Source organism: Theropithecus gelada, chromosome X, assembly GCF_003255815.1.
Source record: "Theropithecus gelada isolate Dixy chromosome X, Tgel_1.0, whole genome shotgun sequence".
In the NCBI taxonomy this organism is placed as follows: Eukaryota; Metazoa; Chordata; class Mammalia; order Primates; family Cercopithecidae; genus Theropithecus; species Theropithecus gelada.
Genome location: NC_037689.1, coordinates 22463895 through 22488520, shown reverse-complemented (window position 1 = coordinate 22488520; position 24626 = coordinate 22463895). Strand labels below are relative to the sequence as shown.

The following is a 24626-nucleotide window of genomic DNA, read 5'->3' as shown; positions in this document are numbered from 1 at the left end:
GACAAAAAAATATCTAGGGCCGTACACCTCTTCCCAACCCCCTTTTCCCGAGGGTTACACACTCCGATGAACGAAAATCTGCCTCTCAAATATTCAAAATGCAATTCTGCTTCTAGATACAAATTTCATCTGAACGATAAAATCCTCTCTCTCGCTTTCTTTTAAATTTCCAGCTTTAAAAAAAAAAATGGGTAAAGGAGACAAACTTTCTAATGCCATTAACGTCTGGGAAAAAAAGAAGTTGCAACTGATTGAAAAATATTTAATTTGCATTCTTTTTTCTCCCTCTCTCTCTCTCTCTTTCATTTTACAGCAGTTCTAACATTTTGAAATAAAAAACGTTGAAGGGGCCTTTTGGTTTGTGTGTAAGGAGTATCCGAAGATAGAAATGAAATGGGTCCAAATGTGTCTACATTTCGTGACGAGATAGAAAGTGTTATGTGGAAGAAAAAAATAAAAAAAAGAAGTTTTGTTTTTGGTTTTTAGTTTTTTTTAATCCCCACCTCAGGGAGAAGTATCTCAATCAGACGTTAGGAAAGAAAAAACGGCCAAGGTCGAATCCGGAAAGAGGCAAAAGGTGGTTTGGAAATAAGAGACTTGTGGCCACCGAACGTTAGTAAAGGTCGAGAGAAGATACCGTTTCTCTCTGGGCAGGCCCGGGTGACGGATGGAGTCATTTCAAGCAACGGTCCAGTCCATGCCGGCGGTGAGGACAAGTTGCTATCTGCTGTTTATAAAACTATAGGGGGCACGGTGGGAGGCCGAGGCGGGTGGATCCCCTGAGGTCAGGAGTTCGAGACCAGCCTGGCCAACATGGTGAAGCCCCGTCTGTACTAAAAACACAAAAAAATTAGCCGGGCGTCGGTGGTGTGCACCTGTCATCCCAACTACTTGGAGGGCGCAGGCGGGCAGATCCCCTGAGGTCAGGAGTTTGAGACCAGCCTGGCCAACATGGTGAAACCCCGTCTCTACTAAAAATACAAAAAATTAGCCGGGTGTGGGTGGCGGGTGCACCTGTCATCCCAACTACTTGGAGGGCCCAGGCGGGCAGATCCCCTGAGGTCAGGAGTTCGAGACCAGCCTGGCCAACACGGTGAAACCCCGTCTCTGCTAAAAATACAAAAAATTAGCCAGGCGTCGGTGGCAGGTGCACCTGTCATCCCAACTACTTGGGGTGGCTGAGGCAGGAGAATAGCCTGAGGTCAGGAGTTCGAGACCGGCCTGGCCAACACGGTGAAACCCCGTCTCTGCTAAAAACACAAAATAATCAGCCGGGCGTGGGTGGCCTATGGCCGTAGTCCCGGCTACCGCTCGGGAGACTGAGGCAGGAGATTCGCCTGAACCCTGGAGGCGGAGGTTGCAGTGAGCTGAGATGGAGCCAGTGCACTCCAGCCTGGGCTACGAAGCAAGTCTCTGTCTCAAAAAACAAAACAAAACAAAACAAAACAAACAAAAGAAGAAACTGGCCAAATGCAGAAGACGGAGTAGAGGCGAAAGGCAAACCTGGAACCGCCTACGTCTGCAAAATGCTTGAAAGTCTCTGGATCTCTCCCTAACTTTGACGCTTCCCAACCAGACACAACAGCTCAGGTACCAAACTGATACTCAGGCACTATATCCTCTGCTCCCTTTCATCCCCTTTAGACACACAAAACCACACTTGCACCGGGCCCAGGGCGATGTCCACACTCATGATTTGTGCAACGGGACCCCTCGGTGGCCAGGGCGGCCAGCGCTGCGAGAAGAGGCAACGCGTTACGGTTCTTCTTCTTATTATTATTACTTTTTAATCTATTATCTTTATATAGTATTGCACGTCATTCCATGTTATTAAAGTTAATGCTGCTTTAGGATTCCAACCGCGCGTCCGTCTCTCGGGCGAGTCATGAGGCGTCTGAATTCTGTAAAACAGCAGAAAACCAAATCCCAAACAAAAACAAACAAACAAACAAAAACCAAAACGCAGTCAAGTGAGGGAAGCAAATACTGGCAAAAGGTGTCAAGTGGCCTGTTCGAGGGCACCAGAGGCCTCCCCACTCTTTCCAGTGAGGTGGGCCCAGACGTGGTCACCAGCGTCAGCATCGTGGTCCTCGGAACGTGGGAGCCACAACGTGGGAGGTTCGAATCTCCCTCCCCTCCCCTTCCAAGTCCCCCCGGTTCACGTCCTCAGCCACACCAGCCACAAAACTGTTCCCTTATTGCTGCCTCTGGGATGCTGGGGGGGGGGTGGGGGCAGCCGTGGGAGGACAGCCCGCGGCCCCCTCTGCCTCCTGGGATTCCAAAGTCCACATTCAAATCCACACAGCTCTTGGGACGAAGGAAGGAGTATATGGAGGTAAAGAAAACCGTTGGCAACGAAGACACGGCCTTTTCATCGGAGACCAGCCCCGGGATCTTTGCAGGTTCACAGAGTCTAGGATCTTCCACACGTTTTGGGTCGTTCACCGCATGCATAGGGTAGAGCAGAGGAAGACGCAGCCAGGCAGGGGTGACCCTTCTCCAGGGTCTCCCAGGACGCACGGGCAGCCTTGGAGAGGTCCGAGCAGGGCGCACGGCCGCTCACGCGCTCCGCCTTCTGCACCGTCTCCGTGAGGGTCGCGCGTGGACGGTCCCGGGAGCCTCCTCCCCAGGCCTCTTGCAGGAGCTCCCGGGGCGCACGGAGCAGCTCCAGGCGGAGTTGAGTGCAGGACGCGCGGTGCAGGCGGGGCGCGCGGAGCCCGGGAGTCCGGGTGCGCTGGGGGCTGCGCGGCGGGGTCAGAGCCCCAAGGCCTCCGCGTGCTTCCGCGCCTTGAGCCGCAGGTCGGCGATGCTGGAGTTTTTGCTGTTGCTCTTGGCGGCGGCGGCGACCACGGCGGCGGCCGAGGCGGACTCGGCCAGCGACGCGATGGGCAGCCCGAAGGGCGGCGGGGGGAACATCAGGTAGGGCGCGTGCGCCGCCAGGTGCGGGTGCAGGTGCGGGTGCGCGTGGGCCACGCCTTCCAGCTGCAGCTGAGCCTGGACCTGCAGGAGCGGACCCGGTGGCGTGAGCGCTCAGGCTGGGGTCTGGGGGGCCTCCCCCGTCCCAACCACCCCCCGAAACCCCCAACGTGCCTCTTCTCCCCTAGGGAGCGTCGCTCCTTCTCCAGCCCTGGAAACCATCCCACACCCGACTGTGCTCCTTCCCCCTGGCCCAAGGCTCTGCCGCGTCACCAGGTCCCCAAGGCTCTCCAGGGACACCAGGTCTCCAAGCCTGTCCAAGGCCACCAGGTCCCCAAGGCTCTCCCGGGTCACCAGGTCCCCAAGGCTCTCCAGGGTCACGAGGTCCCCAAGGCTCTCCCGGGACACCAGGTCTCCAAGCCTCTCCCAAGACACCAGGTCCCCAAGCCTCTCCCGGGACACCAGGTCCCCAAGCCTCTCCCGGGACACCAGGTCCCCAAGCCTCTCCAAGGCCACCAGGTCCCCAAGCCTCTCCCGGGACACCAGGTCCCCAAGGCTCTCCCAGGACACGAGGTCTCCAAGCCTTTCTGAGGCCACCGGGTCCCCAAGCCTCTCCCGAGACACCAGGTCCCCAAGGCTCTCCAGGTTCACGAGGTCCCCAAGGCTCTCCCCGGGACACCAGGTCCCAAGGCTCTCCCGGGTCACCAGGTCCCCAAGCCTCTCCAAGGCCACCAGGTCCCCAAGCCTATCCCAGGACGCCAGGCCCCCAAGCCTCTCCCGGGACACCAGGTCCCCAAGGCTCTGCCGCGTCACCAGGTCCCCAAGGCTCTCCCGGGACACCAGGTCCCCAAGGCTCTCCCAGGACACCAAGTCCCCAAGGCTCTCCCGGGACACCAGGTCTCCAAGCCTCTCCCAAGACACCAGGCCCCCAAGGCTCTCCCGGGTCACCAGGTCCCCAAGGCTCTCCCGGGTCACCAGGTTCCCAAGCCTCTCCCAGGACGTCAGGTCCCCAAGGCTCTCCCAAGACACCAGGTCCCCAAGCCTCTCCCAAGACACCAGGTCTCCAAGTCTCTCCCGGGACACCAGGTCCCCAAGGCTCTCCCGGGACACCAGGTCCCCAAGGCTCCGGTGCGCAAAGCCAGGCAGGCCTGAGGCCTCCAACGGCCTCATTTCACTGGGTCCTGCCGTCAGCAAGAGACGGTAGAAGAAGTGGGCCCCTTCCCCCACCTCGAGGCCAAGTCCCAGGAGAGGAGAACGGCGGAGGGATGCGGACCGGTCTCCTTCGGGCCTGCGCCATGGAGAGCTGGAGAGCTCGTGGCGAGCAGCGCTCGGGGTCCATTTCTGAGTCGTTCATTTATGATTTAGACTTTTATACTTTCCACTCCCCACCGCCACCGCCCCCCAAGCCTTTGCACCCTCAGCCAGCAGAGGCTGCGGCCAGACGGGTGGTACCTGCAGCCCTTCGCCAAACACGCGCCCAAATACAAACCCCAGGTGTCCCCTTGGAATCAAACGGTCAAGAACAGAGGCCACGCGTCCGCCCTGCCAGAGCCCCCCAACTCCGTTCCGCCTGCGCATGGTCCCGATCCCCAGATTAGGGACCGAAGGGGCGCGCAGAGGCGCTGGGCTGCGTTCAGGCAGGGCGCACGTGGGCGCTGCGCTCTCTCGTCCTGGGACCGTGCACCCTCCTTCCACACAGTTTCCCGCTTCCCCCCATCCCACCCCCAACACTAAACCAGAGCAGGGGGCCCCCTTGGGACGCTTGGGTTCCGCGACTGACCCCCCCGACACTCCCTGAAAGCCGCAAATCCACGCTGGGAACCCAAACGGCTGCTCACTCCAAAGTCAGCGGGGAGCTGAGTAGAGTGTGCAGAGCCCAGGCCACGGTCCAGGGTCCAGGCAGACGCCCCAGACCCTCGGACACTCGGGGGTGGTGGTGAAAAGGGAGTGGATGCGTATCCCATCTCTGGTATCCAGGCGCAGGCATCCCACCGTTCTTAACCAGACAGCAAGCCAGGTGGGGGGGGCCTGACTGGGTGGGACTTGTCACCCCTCTGGTTTTTGTTAAGATTTCCGTTTGTGTTCACCTTCCCAAAAGGTCTCTAAGTTTTAACAGCCTGATTTTTTTTTTTTTTTTTTTTTTGAGTTGGAGTCCTGGGGTCTCGCTCTGTCCCCCAGGCTGGAGGGCAGAGGCGCCATCTCCGCTCACTGCAACCTCCGCCTCCCGGGTTCAAGTGATTCTCGCGCCTCAGCCTCCGAAGTACCTGGGATGACAGGTGCACACCACCACGCCCGGCTACGTTTTGTGTTTTTAGTAGAGATGGGGTTTCACCATGTTGGCCAAGGCTGGTCTCGAACTCCTGACCTCAGGGGATCCACCCGCCTCGGCCTCCCAAAGAGCTGGGATGACAGGCCTGAGCCACCGCGCCTGGCCCAGCCTGATTTAATACGTGTCAAGGTGCCTGTAAATGCCTCCTTGGAAAAGCCACTGATTTTTTTTTCTGGGGGCCAACTGAGAAGTCTGCAGGGGCAGGGAGGGGCGAGCAAGTAGGGGAAAGGGGAGGGGGTGGCGGGTCCCTGGGGATCTTCAGAGGAAGAAAAACCAAGCTACCTGTTGAAAAGGCATCCTTAAGGCTCCCATGTTCACGTAGGGTGCCACCCGGCAGGCGTCTAGGTGGTTGGCTGTGCCTAAGATGACGCCTGTGGCGAAAGGGAGGAGGTGTCAGTGTGCTGGTCCTGGGTGCAGCCAGCACCTCATTACCCCCATCCATCTTCAAGTAGGCGCCCCGAGCTTCAGGTCCCCCCAGTCCCAACACCCACCTTTATGCATCTGATTCTCCTGTTTGCGGCACTTGGCTCTCCGGTTCTGGAACCAAACCTTGTGGGGGAAGCAGAAAGAGATGTGGGACACTGTGAACCCAGCCCAGCCTCGCCAGGGAGGACCTTCCTGGGAGGATGAACCAAGCACTTTGCACCTCTGGGAATCCAGAAGTGACCTATGGGGGTCCCCAGTCCCTCACCGCCCCTGTCTCCAACCCTGCATAACTGGCTACCTAGAACTGGAAACTGGGTTTTGGTTTTTTTTTGTATTTTGATTTTTGTTTTTTGTTTTTGAGACAGAGTCTTGCTCTCGCACCCAGGCTGGAGTGCAGTGGTGCGATCTCGCCTCACTGCAACCTCCACCTCCTGGGTTCAACCAATTCTCCAGCCTCAGCCTCCCGAATAGCTGGGACTACAGGCATCCACCACCACGCCAGGCTAATTTTTGTATTTTTAGTAGAGACGGGGTTTTACCATGTTGGCCAGGATGGTCTCGAACTCCTGACCTCAAGCGATCCACCCACTTCGGCCTCCCAAAGTGCTGGGATGACAGGCGTGAGCCTGAATCCTGGCCTAGAACTGGAAATTGGGTTTTGTTTTTTGTTTTGTTTTTGAGACAGACTCTTGCTCTCTCATCCAGGCTGGAGTGCAGTGGTGTGATCTCGGCTCACTGCAACCTCCTCCTCCCCGGTTCAAGCAATTCTCCAGCCTCAGCCTCCCAAATAGCTGGGACTACAGGCATCCACCACCATGCCTGGCTAATTTTTGTATTATTAGTAGAGATGGGGTTTCACCACGTTGGCCAGGCTGGTCTCGAACTCCTGACCTCAGGCAATCCACCCGCCTCAGCCTCCCAAAGTGCTGGGATGACAGGCGTGAGCCACCCGCACCCGGCCTAGAACTGGAAAACGTTAAGCTCTCCCTGCCCTGCCTAAATGAGACCCGTCCATTATCACTGATGAATTGAAGTTGAACAAGTGAGTTCTGAGACAGTGGAAGTGGACTCTGGAACTTTCCATCATTCTGTGTGGACACCCAGCCCCCAACTCCTGTACACCCTGAAGGAGAACGCGACTTGCCACCTTCAGACTTCAGCCACCAAGGTCGAGGGCCACCCGATGGCCAAAGGGCTCCAAATCCAGCCCCTTCTCCAATCTAACTCTGGACACACCAAGCCCAAAAAGTATCTTGCTTTCCTCGGCCTCCGCGGAAGCCCTGGGGAGCTGAAGGGGTCCCACTCATATGACCAAGGGTGACGAACATCCCGGAGAGGAACCCCAAGGATAGCAGGCTTTGCCATATAGGGGCGTTCTGTCATTCTGAGGACTTCTGAGTCTTGGGGGAAGCTATGAAGACGTTGAGTGCAACAGAGCCGGGGACCCTCCGGAGGCTGCAGAAATTCTCACAGGTCTCATGTTAATATTTGGGGGCGAATTCCGCCCCCTGTCACCTCCTACAAGCCCCCTGTGCTCTCCCAGTATTGACAGTCCCCTTCTCCACAGACAGACCAGCTGGGGAATGCAAGGAGTGTAGCCTAGGCCTGGTCATCTGGACGCCTCCCCGTCCCCTCCCCCACCACCACGTCCCTGACAATCGCTTAATTCCTCCCAACAGGTTTTCGGTGGCAGCTCCACCTGCACCCTGACGGACACGGCAGTCACTGCCCAAGACAAATAATTCACACAGACACTGTTCTGACCAAAACACGTGCTGGGTCCACAGCCACCACACACCCACACTGTGCAGGGCCCGGGGGGGAGAGCCGGTGCACCTGCACCCGGGAGTCTACACAACGGCCACGTGCATTTGGTCTGGAACCCAAGACGGAGCTTCCCGCCCACCTTCCAATGCGGGCCCTCCCGGGGGCTGCAGCGCTCCTAGAAAACTTTATCCTGTGTCCCAGCAAAGTCACATCCTCCCTCATCGCCTCCCACCAAAAAAAGGTCCCGGCCTGGGGCTGAGACGGAAATTCACAAACAATTGCTCTCTCCCCCTTTCCAAAGCCGGTGTCCAGAGTCACTTCAGACCCCCACCTCCAAGGGACTGCCAGTGTGTCCGTCCATGCTCCCAGTACTCTCCACCTGTCTCGTACACGGTCCGGGAAGCCAGCCGGGCCCTCTAAAGCCTCTGGCAGGGCATTTAAAAAACAAACAAAAACAAACAAACAAACAAAAGCAGAATCCTACTGAAACAAACAAACAAACAAAAACAAAATCCTACTGAAACAAACAAAAACAAAATCCTACTGAAACAAACAAACAAAAAGAAAATCCTACTGAAACCGGGAAAGCCTCGTTCAAAAACGGGGAGGGGGAAAAAAAAAAAAAAAGATGATGAAGAATAAAAGTGATGAATTAGCTGCCGCGTTAAGTGCTAATAAATCAGTCTTGCAGTGATTCACGATCAATTCCAATTAGGCCTGAATATGGTAAGTGAAGTGTGTGACACTGGTTTACACAGTTATTTCTTCATTAAGGACCGCTCGCTGATTTTTCCTTCACCCACGCCCGCAACGCGATGTCCTTTTGATTTCCATTACAGACAGTGAATAATGACATTTAATTTAGCTCTGCGCCATAAACCCACAGATATTTGTTGTAATTAAATTACCACCCGCCCCTCGCCGCGGTCTCATAAGTTTCCATTAGAACCCTGACAGCTGGGTGATGGGACTTTGCAGGGGCGACGCTAAAAATAAAAGGTTAATCGGGAACAGCTTCCATCGGATGCTCAATTTATTTACAGCAAATTTCCACCCTAAATGGAAACTCTATCCGCTCACAGCACGGGACGGGCTGTCCTGAAAGAGATTATCCAACAATTCACAAAGAGACGGGATTAAAATCTAGTTCATTTTCTCTCCCTCCCCCGTCCCCGTCCCCTCCACCATCACGACTTCCACGGGACGTCCGTGTTTGAACTAATTGATTTTTATGACGACTCAAAGGCCTGTCCGCCTTTACCCTACGATGATTTTTTCCCTGCGGCGAGAGAGAGAGAAAATGATGTCTTTTATCCTATTCCCATGTTTGTTTTTATTATTATTTACCGTCGTTAAATTTTCATGCGACCCCTGAGTCCATATAACCCCCGGCTTCTCCCCCATCTGTCTTTATTTTAGGGCCTTCTCGGGGTCTGTACACACACCCCACCCACCAATTTTCTGCAACTGAACTGAGGTGCGAGTCGGTAATAGACTACGGAAAGAAATAGTGTGGAATTCAATTACAAGTAATTTATTTTTATAGAAACAGTACATCAAGGGCCGGGGATACACTGACGGATCCCAGGCACAACACACACCAGGAGATGACATAAACTTGATGTGTCCCCTTTAGCAAAACTTTAATCTTTTCATTAATTTAGACTGGGCCGTCCAATACATCTTCTGAGAGAGGCGTGGACAGCGAGGAAACCCCTGTATTGATACAGCTTCCTTCCCTCACTGAGGCCACAGACACCCTGAGAAGGGACACAGTCCTTCCAAATCACCAAAGCATCTCCCTGTCTTGGGCAGTATCTTTTTTTTGGCGGTGGGGAGGACTACGGCTCTCAGTCAAGAGGCCTGGGGAGTGTTTATTTAATCCTCAGGATCCCAGGGAGGCCTTTTAAAGGCAGCCACATGGGAAGACGGAGGAGAATCAGGAGCCAAACTATATTTTTTCAATGAAAGAGCTTGTACAACGCACCGTGCATCAAACACACGTGTATCTTCGTCCGCTCAAGTTTTGTGTCTGAATGGGGTGGCCGGATAACCAATGCCACGGGAAGCGAAGGGAATCAGGGACCAAAACATAAATATATATATATTTATATATATTATATATATTTATATATTTATATATTTTTATATATAAATATATAATATATATTCATATATAATACATATTTTATATATAAATATATATAATATATAAATATATATTATATATATGTCTGTGTGTGTGTATACGTATATATTTAAATTAAAGATCTTGTAAAACGCTCTGCATCAAATGCATTTGTACCTTCGTCTCCTAAGCAAAAATCCAGGGAAAGCGATGTTTGAAATGTGTTGATCTCATAACCAATCCTACGGGACTGGGCTTTGAACGGCTGGTGTCTTTGCTTTTGAACGCCTTTGGCTTTGTAATCGGTCTCTCCCTGGTCGGCAATCTTAATTTCATTTATTTTTGAACGGGTTCCCCAGGGGCCGGAGATCCTGACTCTCTCTCTCTGTCTGTGTGTGTGTCTCTGTCTGTCTGTCTCTGTCTCTCTCTCTCTCTCTTGGCCCTTCTGTCCTGCCCAGAACCAGGAAAAAGGACTAGAGGACTTGACCTTCCAGGGGAAGCTGTCCTGTCAGGCAGGGGCTGGAAAAAAAGCCATTTGGAGACTCTCCCACCAGCACCCAGAAAATTAAATTCATACCTTTAAGTTAATGTTTACAACGCCCAGGAAGCCCCTGCCTGCGCGTCCCTCTGCGCACACCCAAGGCCCCCCCACCCCGCCCCTGGTGCCTGGTCTGATGGGACACCGTGAATTAGCGCGCTCCTTGGGGAGCCCCCGTGCCCCGCTAATGGTCTGCGCTCATCCAGATGCCCAACGTGCTCCTGCGCTCCCCAGAGCGGGAGGGAGGAGGGGAGGGTGTGTAACACAGGACAAGGCTGGAGAGGGGAGGAGGGAGACAGAAACAGCGGGGCTAAAAGAGGAGGAAGGAGAGGACCCTATTTCTGACCACCTAGGAACAGAGCGCACCCCTCTCCATTCATCCTACGGAAAAGCCTTTTCAATGCAGCCACACGGGAAGACGCGAAGGAATCAGGGGCCAACAGATCTATTTTTTTAAATGAAAGATCTTGTAAAACGCTCTGCCTGAAACGTATCTGTAGCTTCCTCTCCTAAAGTAAAACCGAGGGAAACTTTTGTTTGCATGTGTTGGTTCCCATAACCAACCCCACGGGAACCGAAGGGGAATCAGGGGGCCGATATACGCGTTCGCTGGGTTTGTTTGCACCAAGGACAAACAAATATATATCATATATACTCTATATATTTATATAACATATATTCATATATACAATATATATTTATATAGCATATATATTTATTTGTTATTTGTCTAACACATACGTGTGTGTATATTTGTTTGCCTTTGGTGCAAACGAATCCAATGAACCCATCCTCCCGGCCTCAGGCGTCTCCAAAAGTCCAGGAACCCCAACCCGCCCCACACCCCCAACCTCCCCGCGCTCCGGGAGCAGGACGGCGGCCCGGGCGGGCGCAGGTGGCTGTACGCGGGCCCCGTGCGCTCCCGAGGACCAGGCCATGGCTCCGGGCCCCCGGGGTTCCTACCTGCACGCGCGCCTCGGAGAGCCCCAGACGCTGGCTGAGCTCCTCGCGCATGAAGGCGTCGGGGTAATGGGTCTCGTCGAAGAGTCGCTCCAGCTCGTTGAGCTGCTCCAGCGTGAAGTTCGTGCGGCTGCGTCTCTGTTTCAGCTTCGTCTGCCCGTCCTCGTCTTCCGACTTCACGTCCTCGCGCTTCTCTTTGCATTCGTAAATCCCTGCGTGGCGGGCGGAGGGCACAGGGCTGAGGCCGGGAGCGCCTCGCCAAAGGCTCCCCGGGTCCCCTCCGCCCGCGCCCGCCTCCCCCAGCACAGCCCGCGGGGTCCTCCGCGCAGGCAGCGTGGCGCGCAGTGCGGGGCGGTTTTGCGCAACGTGGCGAACCCCTTCGTGCCTCTTTTGGTGGAAAGGGGGGGCCTCGAAAACCAATGCGCCTTTACGCAAAATCTGCGTGGGGTCCCCAAGGCAAAAGCCGAGGAAACGACTCGCTTCTTTCCCAACAACCTGGGCTTTGCAGGAACGTTGGTTGCTTTGGCCTCATCTCCGAATCGTTTCCTCAATTATCCACTTCGCCGCTGTTGACATAACCTAACCTTTTTTTTTTTTTTTTGGAAAGTGGGGTGTCAAGTCCTATTTTTAAGGGGAAAGAATTTGAGGAAGAACTGCCAACAGTGGGGTCCCCGCGCAGGGCGCCAGAGAAGGACACGGGGAGGGCCCGGGGCGAGTGGCAGATTCTAGACCCACGGAGAGACGCTATCGCCACCGCTGTAGCGCAGCGGGGCTGGGGGTCCCTCTGGGATTTGCCGGAGCTGGGAGCCCCTACCCGGAGCCTATTTCTGACCCAGCACAGCAGAACCGTATCCGAGTCCCCGAAGTTACTTACACGCGCGCGGTTGCGCACCCACCCCACGAGGGTGCCAAAAATGGCACTTTCTCGTCTCCAATAATGGTGACCTGTCTGTATTTGCAGGGCGGGGGGAGTCAGAAGGGCTGAAAAGTCAGCACTCAAGCGTTTCCAGGCGAAAAGTGTTTCCTTCCCAATTTTTTAGACATTCCGCCCCTGACCAAGCTCCGGGGTTTAAATAAAACGTGTCTCCCTCGCTCCCCTGCAACCCAGGGCTGGTGGAAGTGGCATCTCCAACGGCCCTCTGTTCCTATCTCGGGCCTGCAGGGCACAGATTAAAAGCACCCCACGCCCTCATTCCATGTCCCCTGGTGCCAAGGGTAAGGAGCTGACATTTGGCAGTTCAGCCTGGAAACAGTCTGCAAGAAGCAATTGCAACCAAGAAACTTGCAAAGCTGACAAATCCAACGTGTCTACAAGGGAACAGGGTAAATGCAAGTACCCTGTTCTGTCTTCCTTCCTTCCACCACCCACAGCAGGGCCCCCTCCCCCCTCAACCCCCAGCTGGATTCAGTCCTAGACACTTATCCCAACACGGAATTCACATTTTCTTTCACCTCCTGAAAGGCACGTGCCTGCAAGAACAGTCCGTTCCTTCCCCCCAAGTGAATCGTTTCCTGGAGACGGCCCCGGCTCTCCCTGCTTCGTTTCTCTCAGTCTGAAACCGCCAGGAATGGAGCCCGGCTGACACACTGGCCTTCAAAGTCCTGACGCCTCCGCAGGCTTTGCAAAACCCAGGGACTCCCAGGGTCAGCGGGGACGCGCTGTTCCCAAAAACTCTAGGTTCCCACGGGGAGCATCTCCCCTGCCCTCCAACCTCCACTTAACGTGGATCTGATGAAGAAATACCAGGACGGGTTGCAGTCCTGCCCCGGCGGTCTTTCCGCACCCAGCCAAGGGCAAAGGGTAGCGGGGACTCTCTGTGTCTCGTCTCCTGGGGCCCTGGGGCCTTGGCCTGGTCTTTCTTTCCCTCTCACTTTGGAAAGTCCTGGAGGATACTTTGCTCTCCCCGGTGCATGGCCAGGGGGAGAAGAGAGAGGAGGCGAGAGGAGGAAATCAGTGCCTGGGAAGGACAGGCAAAAAGCAACGCCACAGAACCGGCCTGCTGCGCACTGCACAGCCTCTTAAATTAAATGCAGGCCCTGCAGTCGCTCCCAGCCTTGGGTCCAGCAAGGCCAATTCTCTCTATATGAATTACAGCGCTGGGTGCCCCCCGTAGCAGTGTGCAGGGACGACCCCTTAAGGTAAGACAGGCCGAGCTCCTGCCTCGTAGACGGTGGGAAACCGGGAACTGCTTTGTAAACCGTAGCCAGCTTTCCGCGTGGATCACCAGCGCTGTTATTTACAGCTTTGACAAAGTCAGGACCTCGGGAAGCAGGATCTGGTCAATCCTACGAGGACAAGGCTGTTTCCCCTAGAACGGTGCCACTCCACACCCAAGACGTAGGGTCCGGGAGAGCAGGTAGCCCCCCAGAGTCTCAGGAACAATTCCCTTTGGGGGATGCACCCTTGCACCTTAACTCTGGGTATCAGCCAAAGCCCAGACTCGATTTTCTGCCTCTTTGTACTGGAAACGGGATAGACACTCCTACAGCCGTCTCCAGCTGCGCCTCTGCCACAGCTACAGCCCATTTTATTCTTAAGACCTGCGGCGCCCAGTCGTCCCCTCTTTGTACAGAGATCCACAGGTCCCGACCCTCTGCCTGAGCCTCTTACTCCTTGATTTGCAACACGGGACGATGCGCCCCTGAGGTTTCAGGAAGAACGGCCAGAGGGGAGCCCCGGGGCCCGGTCTGCGCCCCCCGCACAACCGGCTGCGCTCTGACAACCCTGAGTGAGGACGTGCCGCGAAAACCACCAGCTTCCCCGGGCCCCTCGCGCCCCATCCAGATCCCGGCCACCGGCGGGCACCGGAGTGGATTTGATGGATCCAAACAGTTTTCACCAAAAACAAGTCTCGAGGTTCAAAGGAAAAAATATATATATCTATGTAGAAAGTGTTCCTTAAAGGACACAGAAGCGAGCTGACCCGGGGCCTTCCCGTCTCCTACCGCGCAGCCTCCAGTCTTCCCGCGATCTGGGGGAGCCGGGCAGGCGCTGAGCGCTGGGAAGGCGCGTCGAGACAGCTCCTCTCTGCGTCTGGGGGACCGTAAATACAAGCCAGGCAGGCAGAGACACAAATCCACATCCTAAGCAATCAGGGCCCCAGGCCGGGCACGGTGGCAGGCGCCTGTCATCCCAGCACTTGGGGAGGCCGAGGCGGGCGGATCACCTGAGATCAGGAGTTCGAGACCAGCCTGGCTAACGTGGTGAAACCCCGTCTCTGCTAAAAACACAAAAATGAGCCGGGCGTGGTGGCGGGTGCCTGTTATTCCAGCTACTCAGGAGGCTGAGGCAGGAGAATCGTTTGAACCCGGGAGGCGGAGGCTGCAGTGAGCCGAGATCGCGCCATTGCGCTCCAGCCTGGGGGACAGAGCGAGACTCCGTCTCAAAAAAAAGGAAAAAATGAAAAAGAAATCTCAGGTCCTACGGCCCAGCCTGATCCACCCCAGCCTGGGACCCTCCCGTGTCGGCGTCCACCCCCGCGGCCCCGGCTCCGACCCTCCCTGGGTCCCCCACCCCGACACCTTCCACCCACCACCCCTGGCGGGTCTCCCGGAGCCTTCCCCGCGTCTCCGGCCGGGTCCTCTCCTCCCTTCCTTCCTTTCTTAGGCAAAGCCTGGCGGGCCCGGGCCTTACCCTGGCGATCCGAGCGCCGCCAATGTGCAGAGCGAGGGGCGCGCGCGGGGGGCCGACTCCGTGGCGAGGAGGCGCCGAACCCCAGGAGGGGCCCCCCGGAGCCGCCGGCGCGCAGACGAGCTTACCTTCTGCTACTCTGGCGGGGCCGAATTCTTTCAGTTTGTCCTTCTCATTGTCTACGTGGTCCTTGAACAAATGCACCGGGCAGTGGCCGCCGCCCTCCGCGAGGTCCTGGAGGCTGGAATCCGACGTCCCCAGGTCCCGGGAGCGCGCCAGTCCGCTCTCCAAAACTTCCCGGTACGTAATGGAATCCTTCTTGCCTCCACCGCCGCCGCCGCCGCCTCCGCCTCCTCCGCCGTTACCGTCCTTGCTTTTCTGGTCAAAAGACTTGGATACAAACGCCGTGAGTTCTTCCATGGCTGGGGGGCCGGGGGCTGTGGCGAGGAGCCGGGGCGGGTGGGTGCGCGCGCGTCTCCCCGCGCGCGGAGAGGACGGCGGCCCGGTGCGCGCGGGTGGATCTCACCACCGCGGTTATTTACGCCTTTCCATTGGAAATCTCACTATTTATACGCGCCGCCCCCCCCCCCCCCCCCCCCCCCCCTCGCCGTGCGCTGCCTGTCTGGTGCAATTACGGGTCTCCGGGCTCCGCGGAGGACGCACACGCAGAGACGCTGTGTCTCTCCCCCACCCCACCCCACCCCCCCCCACCCCCCCCAACGCCCGCAATTGGCTTTTCTTCTCATTTCATCACTGTTTGGCGTCCGTACACCTTGGTGCGAAGAGGCAAAGATCCCATTTTGGGAAGGGAGACAGCGCGCGCGGGCAGGAGGGGGGGGCAGAGGCGCCCGAGTCCCCCCCCGCCCCTCCACACACACAGGTTACCCCGCGTGCTTTCCGTGGCTGCAAGAAAAGCAAACTCCAGCTTTTCCTCCCACAGAGAGAGACACACAGAGACGTGGAGTTCACGACTGGAGAGAGGAGAGTCCCTCACAGCCGTCCGGCCGGCCCCCCTCGGTCCCTGGAGGAGAGCGGAGCCCCGGAGCCTGGATCGTTCCAGGAGGCGCCCGGGGCGCACCGGGGCGGAGATGGCGAGACGCGGAGGGGACCCGGGCGAGCCGGGGACGCGCGATCTTGGGAGAGGATGAGCTCCAAGTTGGTGGCGGCGCGCGCTTGGATGGAGGGATGGTGAGATGGCACGCAGCTGGGGGATCCCCTAAAGTGAGAGGAACACGGGCCGGGTGTCCCCAAACCCGGACGCGGGCGCCTGGGAGGCGGTGGCGGAGGCCGAGGATTCCCCCGGGGGCCCCCTCCCGGGTCTCCAGCGCCCGCGGAAAGAAGCTCAGGTCCCCGGGAGATCCGGTTCGTAAAACATCAATTCTTTCCGCGCGCGCCAGACCCCGGAGACCCCGGAGCGAGGCCTCCACCCTTCGCGCCGCGCTGTTGTCACCCTGGCGTCTGGGGTATTTACTTGGGGTTGGGGGGGAAAAATACTTGTGATTGTGGTTTTCATGGCGGGATGTGCTGCTGCTGTGGCTATTGAATGCGCTTTAGGGGAAGCCGGTGTTCGCCGTCGCGATCTGAAATTCGTTTTCCAAGTCCTGGAAACCAAACGCGCCACGGTTCCTGCCCAGGACCTTCTACAAATAAAGTGCACGTTTTTCTCCCTTTCCCTCTTTTCTTTTCTCTTTCCTTCCTTCCTTATTTCCGTCTTTCCTTCCTTCCTTCCTTCCTTCCTTTCCTTTCCTTTTCTTTCCCTTCCTTTCTTCCTTCCTTCCTTCCTTTCTTTTCTTTCTTTCTTTCTTTCTTTCCTTCCTTCTTTCTTTCTTTCTTTCTTTCTTTTCTTTCTCTTTCTGTAACATGCCCTCACTTTCCTTCTCCCATCGCGTTTGGAGTTGGGGAGTCTCCTGAGGAACGTGTGATTTTGGGGACAGGTTCCGTTAACCGTTTTTTGAGGGAGGTTCCGGGGACCCCCCAGCCTCGAAGGCGCCCAGGGTTGGCGCTCGGGAGCCGGGCCCTGGGCTCGTTCCGCGGAAAGAAAGTGAGTCGTTTTCCCGGACACCGGGGAGCAGGGAAGGGGCCCCCAGCAGCCCCGGTCAGGTTCACGTTGGGGGTTCACGGGCTGAGGGGGAGGGGGAGGCGCTGAGGAGCCGGAGAAACCGCCGTCCTGTTCCCTGCCTGCCTCCTTCCCTCGCTCGGCTTCTTCCTTCCTTCCTTCTCTCCCTTCTCTCCCTCCTCCTCCCCTCCTTCCTTCCCTCCATCCCTCCCTCCCTCCCTCCTTCCTTCCTTCTCCCCCTCCTTCCTTCCCTCCTTCCCTTCCTTCCCTTCCTTCCTTCTCTCCCTCCCCCTCCTCCCTTCTCTCCTTTTCCTTCCTTCCCTCCCTCACTTCCTCCCTCCCTCCTTCCTTCCTCCCCCTTTCCCTTCCTCTCTTATCTTTCTTCCTCTCTACTTTCTCCTGCCTCTCCTTTCTCCCCTCTCTCTCTTTCCTTCCTTCCTGCTTTCCTTCCCTCCCTTTGCTTCCTTCCCTTTCCTTCCTTCCCTTTCCTTCCTTCTTCTCTCCCTCCCTCTCTTCCTCCGTTTCTTCCTCACACTTCCGTCCCTAACCCTGTGTCCTTTCCTTCTTCCTTCCCTCCCTCTGTCCCTCCGTCCCTCCCAGAGACCCCTGGCCCCCGGGCCTGCTGTGTGCCCCTGTCTCTCTCCTTCCCACATCCTCTCTCCTTCTCTTTACCCCTTTCCCTCCTCCCTCCGTCTCTCTCTTTTCCTCCTTCCTTTCCCTCTTCCCCTGCATCTTTCTCCCCGTCCATCTCCCTCTTTCCTTCTTCCTCTCTCTCCCCCTCCCTCACTTGCTCAGTCTCTGCCTCTTCCTCCCTCTCCCTCTTCCTCCTGCCCTCTCTGCCTCCACCTACCTCCCCTTCCGTCTGCCTCCCCCCTTTTCCGCCTCTCCCCTCCTTCCCCCTTCTCCTCCCGGGTCACTCTGCCCCCCACGCACTCACCGGCTGGTCCCCATCATTCGGGAGCTGCCACCTCCCCAGACTTCAAAACCCAAGGCAGAGCAGCTCCTGGAAGCTCAACAAACAGGGCTTTGTCACCGCGCCCTCCCATCAAAGCGGGGCCTGGAGATATCACAGAGAATTACAAATAGTTCCATGTATTATGCAAAAAGGCGCCTCACCGCCGGGTAGTCGTCGGGGGGGGGGAGAGGCCGGGAGGGTGAGCAGGGGTGTGGGGGTGGCACCAGGAGGCCGGTTCCTGCCCGGGAGGAGCCCCTTTCCCCGCTCCCCTTCCTCCCATGATCCCCAGGGCTCCTCTTCCTCCCCAGCAGGCCCTGGGGACCCAGGATGACACTTGAGCCCTGTGCTTGTGCGAGATGGCAGAGCAGTGGGGGGACACCAGTGATGGTGGGGTGGGGGGGTGTGTGTAAGACAGAGACAGACAGGGAGAGACAGGGAGAGATGGAGAGAGAGGAGGGGAAAGACAGAGAGAGAGAGAAAGGGAGAGACAGGGAGATGGAGAGAGACACAGACAGGGAGAGAGACAGAGAAAGAGAGACAGGGAGAGACAGAGAGAGAAAGGGAGAGACAGGGAGATGGAGAGAGAGAGAGACAGGGAGAGAAAGAGAGAGAAAGGGAAAGAGAGAGAGAAAGGGAGAGACAGAGAGAGAGAGAAAGGGAAACACAGGGACATAGAGAGAGACACAGACAGGGAGAGAGAGAGAGAGAAAGGAAAAGAGAGAGAGAGAAAGAGAGACAGAGAGAGACCGAGAGAGAAAGGGAGAGACAGGGAGATGGAGAGAGAGAAAGAGACGGACAGGGAGAGACGGAGAGAGAGAGATAGACACAGAGAAAGGGAGAGAGAAAGACCGGGAGGGAGAGAGAGAGAGAGAAAGGGTGAGAGAGAGAGATAGACAGAGAGACAGGGAGAGAAAGAGAGACACAGAGAGACACAGAGAGTGAGAAAGAGAGAGACAGACAGGGAGAGACAGAGAGACAGAGAAAGGGTGAGAGAGATGGAGAGAGAGAAAGAGACAGACAGGGAGACAGAGAGAGATGGAGAGACAGACAGAGAGATACAGAGAGAGATGGAGAGAGAGAAAGAGAGAGACAGGGAGAGAGAGAGACACAGACAGGGAGACAGAGAGAGAGAAAGGGAGAGACAGAGAGAGACAGACAGGGAGAGAAACAGAGAAAGGGAGACAGAGATGGAGAGACAGAGAGGGAGAGACAGAGACAGGGAGAGAGAAAAAGGGAGAGACAGGGAGATGGAGAGAGAGAGAGACAGAGAGAGACAGAGATTCAGAGAGAGACAAAGAGACCAGAGAGACGACGGGGACAGAGACACAGAGAGGGAGACACAGGGAGGAGATTCGCAGACGAATCTCTGGGTTAGAACAAGTTTCTGGGGGGTCCTCCGCGGCCGGGTCACTGCTCTGACGGCCTCCCCGTCTCTTCCTCTGCTGGGAGACCAGGTCCCCAGGGACCGCGCGGTAAACCCGTCACAGCTGCTCTGTGTCTCGCTACCACACACCCTCCGTCGTCCCGGCCCAGCTGTCTTCTCCCAGTCCAAGCACCAGGCCTTCCTGGGGGTCCCGTGGGGCCCAGGCCGTCCCAGACCCGCGGCTCCTTGGCAGGGGAGGACGGTAAGAACCGCAGCACCCAGCCCGGCTGCCTTGGGCTGCCACCTGCACCCCTTGCCCCGTAGGAAGCTCCCGCTGTACCAGGGTCTCCAGCCTCCAGGAAGGAGCATGGGGACAGCAGAGTCAGGAGCCGGGGGGTCATTCAAGGCCCCTCAGCCTCAGAGAAATGACTCAAAGGCCCTTGTTCAACCGAAGCCTGGATTGTCATGGCCACATGGCCGAGGAACGGCTTTGAAATCCAGCACGTTGAAGTCACGAGACACGTCCCTGCCTCACGTGTCTGTAAAACTCCAACTTCAACTCCAAGTGCTGACCTCGCCCCTGTCACCCGAAGCCCTTTCCCTTCTCTTACCCCCAGAGCTTCAGTTCTTTTTGCCTGTGCTTCCCTTTAAAGGCAGAGGCACGAAGCACCTACTATTGGCGTGAAGGATCGTGTGTGAGAAAATGTATAGGCAGGAACTTTTTCGACCACACACGTGTTTCGTGGCGGATTCGAGATGCCCGTCGAAGGCCCCAGCAGCTCAGGTCTGCAGACGGGGCGGACGTGATGAAATACGGCGTTGACGTTTTACAGCAGGCGGCTGCAGGCAGAAGGGAGGGGGTCTGCACCTCCCTTGGCCGGGGCTGTGCACAAGGGGGTGCTTGTTTGAGATTTTACTGATGCTTCCCTGAGACAGGGACAGAGAGAGACAGACAGAGAGAGACAGAGAGACAGAGACAGGGGACACAGAGACAGAGAGAGACAGAGAGACAGAGACAGGGGACACAGAGACAGAGAGAGACAGAGAGACAGAGACAGGGGACACAGAGACAGACAGAGAGAGACAGAGAGACAGAGACAGGGGACACAGAGACAGGGAGAGACAGAGACAGAGAAGAGACCAGCACACCAGGCAGAGGAGAACAGACTTTTCACGTCTCACCAGATCTTGTTCGAACGCGGCTGCCTCCCTGTAGGAAATGCATGTCGCCAAGTGTCCCCCCGAAAGAATCAGGTTTCAGAAAAGTTAGGGGAGACACAAAAGCAATGACTGCGGATAAAAGTGCAAAGGGGAAAAGCGAGAAATGGCAGAGGGAGGAGGAGGGAAAGGAGGAGGAGGACGAGGAAGGAGAAGGAGGAGGAGGAGGGAGGATGAAGGGGGAGGAGGAGGGGGGAAAGAAGAGGAAAGAAAGAAAAGGAAGGAAGGAAGGAAGGAAGGAAGGAAGGAAGGAAAGAAAGAAAGAAAGAAAGAAAGAAAGAAAGAAAGAAAGAAAGAAAGAAAGAAAGNGAAAGAAAGAAAGAAAGAAAGAAAGAAAGAAAGAAAGAAAGAAAGAAAGAAAGAAAGAAAGGGAGAAAGGGAGAAAGAAAGAAAGAGAAAGAAAAGAAAGGAAACAGAAAGAGAAAGAAACTAAGAAGGAGAAAAACAGAAGAAGGAAGGAAGGAAAGAAGAAAGGAAGTAAGAAAGGAAGGAAGGAAAGGGAGGGAAGGAAGGAAAGAGAAAGAAGAAAGAAAGACAAAAAAGGAAAAAGAAAACTAAGAAAGAGGAAAAGAGAAAGGAAGGAAGGAAGGAAGGAGAAAGAAAGAAAGAGAGAAAGAAAGAAGGGAGAGAGGGAGGAAGAAAGGGGAAGGGGAAGGGGGAAGGAAGGAAGAAAAGAAAGGAAGGAAGAAAGAAAGAAAACTAAGAAAGAGAAAAAGAGAGACAGGAAGGAAGGAAAGAAGGAAAGAAAGAAGGAAGGAAAGAGAGGGAAGGAAGGAAGGAGAAAGAAAGAAAGAGAAAGAAACTAAGGAGGAGAAAAAGAGAGAGGAAGGAAGGAAGAAAGAGAGGAAGGAAAAAAGGAAAGAAGGAGAGAGAGGGAAAGAAGGAAGAAGAAAGAAAGACAAAAAAAGGAAAAAGAAAACTAAGAAAGAGGAAAAGACAGAGGAAGGAAGGAAAGAAGGAAGGAAGGAAGGAAAAAGTTTGTACAAGAGAAAACGAAAGTTCCAAAACGGACCTCACCAAGCCCTGAGCGCGTCCGGGCGTCCCCAGCGCGGTCACCGCCTCCTGCAAACCCTGCTGGGACGGACGGACGGGGGCTGCTGAGTCCTGGGCGTCCGATCCTCCTGTTCCCTCCTCTCCACCCTCCCAGTTCTGTTTGCGGTAGAAACAGACTCGGAAACGAAATCAAATAAAACCAAAAAATAATAATAATAATAATGTGGGAAGGTCCCCCTTGTTCTCAGGACGAGGGAACGGTCCGGGACAAAAGGAGGCGGCCTCACGGTGATTTCAACACCCCCCTGTTGGCTCCTGGGCACCCCCCACTCCCCCCAGGGACCCACCCTGGTTGCTTTGACCCAACTTTCCAGGGTGCTTGGTCCCTGGAGCGCGCGCGCGCCCCGGTCCCGCAGTTGCAAAAGCAGCAGCGAATCTCCGGATCCGGGACAGCGCTCTCCGCGGTCCGCCCGCCGGGACTGGGGGCCCCACAGCAGAGGAGCGAGGACCCCAGGAGCTGCTCCTCGCCTTTGCACCCCTCCTGCAGCCCACACCGAGCTGGTGCCTCCTATCCCGGCCCTTCTCTGAATATTCCCCCCCAACTCCCCACCAAACAGGCCCGGAGCTCCGGGCAGCGGGGAGCGCAGCAGGCCTGAGGCTGCAGACCCCGGGAGTTCCCCGACCTGAACTTGGTCCCAGCTCGATCTGCTTTTTATTTGGCCCTGGAGACGCAGGCAGGGCTGGGAAGGTCAGACTCGCAGCTCGGGAACAGCAGGAGGCGGCCAGACGCGGCCTCTCCGCGGTGCGTCTTGCCGTGGCTGTGGGAGCGGTGGGTGGTGGTGCAATGGCTCCCCTTCTCTTTCCTCTCTCTCCAACGTGCAGGAAAGAAACGAGAGAGGAGACTCAGGCGCTGTGGCATATGTTCTAGGACCTGCGAGGCTGACGAGTTTCCACTCGGGCGTCCAGGCGTCTCTGACTCGCGTCCCCCAAGAAATCCAACGCAGGTTCCTGCAAACCACGGGTGAACCTGCCACCCGGGGGGTCCCGACCAGCCCTTTCTAGAAGGCATCGGCTGGGGGAGACACGAGGAACGCGCTTAGGATGGCTGGGAATAGGAATGAACTCTGGGTCTGGTCCATTTTTTAAAAATCCTNTTAGGATGGCTGGGAATAGGAATGAACTCTGGGTCTGGTCCATTTTTTAAAAATCCTCTGGCTTTTTGGATGTGGATTAGGTTTGTTTTCAAGAATAAGTGATTTTCTCTCTTTCTCTCTCTGTCCTCTCTCTGTCTCTGTCTGTCTCTTGCTCTCATTTGCAACAAGGGGAAAGGAGCTGTGAACGTTCAGATACTGAACACTTGATTAAACTCCTGAAAAGTATGGCTTTGATTATTATTTTATATATATATATATATATTTTTTTTTTCAGTTTTAGCTCCAACGAAGCTTGGCTCCCTGAAACCTAATGTATTTACTTGCAATCAAATTTCACGCCCAGAGCTCTTCATTGCAGAGCGGCCTCTGCGTCGGGGCCCTCTGGGGTCTCCAGCCCCCTCCTGAGCGCAAAATCTCAGGCCTCCCCCCATCCCTTCCCCGCCCCCTACTCCACGCCCACCCCCACCAGCCAACTGGGGCCTCCTCCTGGGTTCTCCAACCAGGGGCAAGAAACACTTTTGAAGTGTCAGGTCCCTTCCGTGTGGCCCATTTTTTTTTTTTTTTTTGTCAGCACATAACTCGAAAGGCAATTTCTGTTCATCATAACCACGGAGGGAGGGCGGTATATTCCTGCGTTCTGCCCAAGGTTCAGCCTCTCCCACAACCTCCAACCCCTCCCCGCCCATTAAATATGTATAAGGATCGATCAGGGATTCGGGATTTTCCAGAGGTCTTAACACATTTCCTAGACGAACCAACTCGTGTGTTTTCGCTCCCCCTCCTCCCCTTTTACATTTAGAAACCCGGATTCCTAACTCCCTCCGACGCTGTTTATTGATTGACGCACATATCCACGTTGTCCGCGTAAAACGGATAGATTTTCATTAAACTGAGCTTTGTCAGTCTGGCTCGTGAATGGCTGAGATTGATCCAGCGGGCAAATGCGACCCTCTATAATATTTAAAAAGGGCACGTAGGCCCTGGTTGCCTTTGTGTTCTCTCCAGAGGCCTGGCTGACCATATGTGTGTAAGGGCCTGCTTTGGGGAATGTAGCTTTGTTTTCATGGAGGGTTTTCTTTTTTTTTTTTGGTGGTGGTGTTCGTTTGTTTCACTTTATCTCACTTTTTCTACACGTCCTAGGATTTCGACAAGTCCTGGGACATAGGGAGGGGGTGTCCCTAAAACACCCCCACCATGCAAACTTGCAATTGTAAAACTACCACTTCCTAGCAGAAAATGTTGCTGGGTTTTTTTTTTCTCCGGGAGCTTCTGTGGAATTTTCTTGTCTCTCTCTCTCCCTCTCTCTCTCTCTCTGTCCTAAACCTCAATATGTACTTTGCAACATATGGAGGGCATTAAACCCCTTTCCTTTCGGATTTAATCGCAGGGCCTCGACTTTATGTTTGATTTCAGAAAACTCTTATTTGTTTAAGAAAAAACGTTATTTTTATATATATATATAATATTTATATATTTTTTATATATATTTATATATATTTTATGTATATATATTATATATATTTATATATATAAAATATATATTTTTGTGTGTGTGTATATATATATATATATATATTTTTTTTTTTTTTTTTCAGGGAACCAAGGCGTTTGTCACGAAGAACACACACCCAGGAAGGCCGTTGGCTGGAGACCACCGCTGCACCAACAAGGGGCAGCCGTCCCTCGCCAGGAATAAATTCAACCCCTCTTCTGCGGTCATTCATGTTCTCAGGAATACGTCTTGGAGGTGTATTTGGATTTTCTTTTTCACGTCTGGCACACGGGCCTCCGCAAGGGGACAGAAGGAAAACTGGTTCCTCCTTCCTCCTGCCCGTGCCCCAGACCCGGGATTCGCGTCCCCAGGACGCACCGGCTTAAGAAATTGGCAGGACCCCCCCACACACACAAACAGGCCCCCCAATCTTTGGCCACGTCGCCCCAATGTCAAAACGCAGGTGGAAGGAACGAAGACGTCTACTGGGCAGAGCCAGGAAGAGGCGTAAGCGAATGGCACCCAGGGGCGGGACACTGGGGCCCGGAGCCTGCCTCCGGGTATGGGGGGCGAGGAGCGCGCACAGGCACAGGGCGTCCTGCCTGGTTCACCTCCTTCCTCCCCGGCTGAGGCCTCACGTGAGGACCTGACCGTTGGGTAGGGCCAGCGCCCGGGAGACCAGGCCTTGGACGGCTCCAAA

General features: G+C 55.4%; 1 protein-coding gene across 1 annotated transcript; it reads right to left on the bottom strand.

The window, feature by feature from the left end:
* Nucleotides 1–2074: 2074 nt before the first annotated feature.
* Nucleotides 2075–15211, bottom strand: SHOX (short stature homeobox). Its single transcript, XM_025373311.1, has 5 exons — nt 14824–15211; nt 11068–11276; nt 5737–5794; nt 5528–5616; nt 2075–3000 (listed from the first exon to the last, which is right to left on the bottom strand). The coding sequence occupies exons 1-5, from the start codon at nt 15113–15115 to the stop codon at nt 2755–2757; spliced, it is 894 nt and encodes a 297-aa protein (XP_025229096.1). The 5' UTR covers nt 15116–15211; the 3' UTR covers nt 2075–2754.
* Between the last annotated feature and the right edge of the window lie 9415 nt (nt 15212–24626).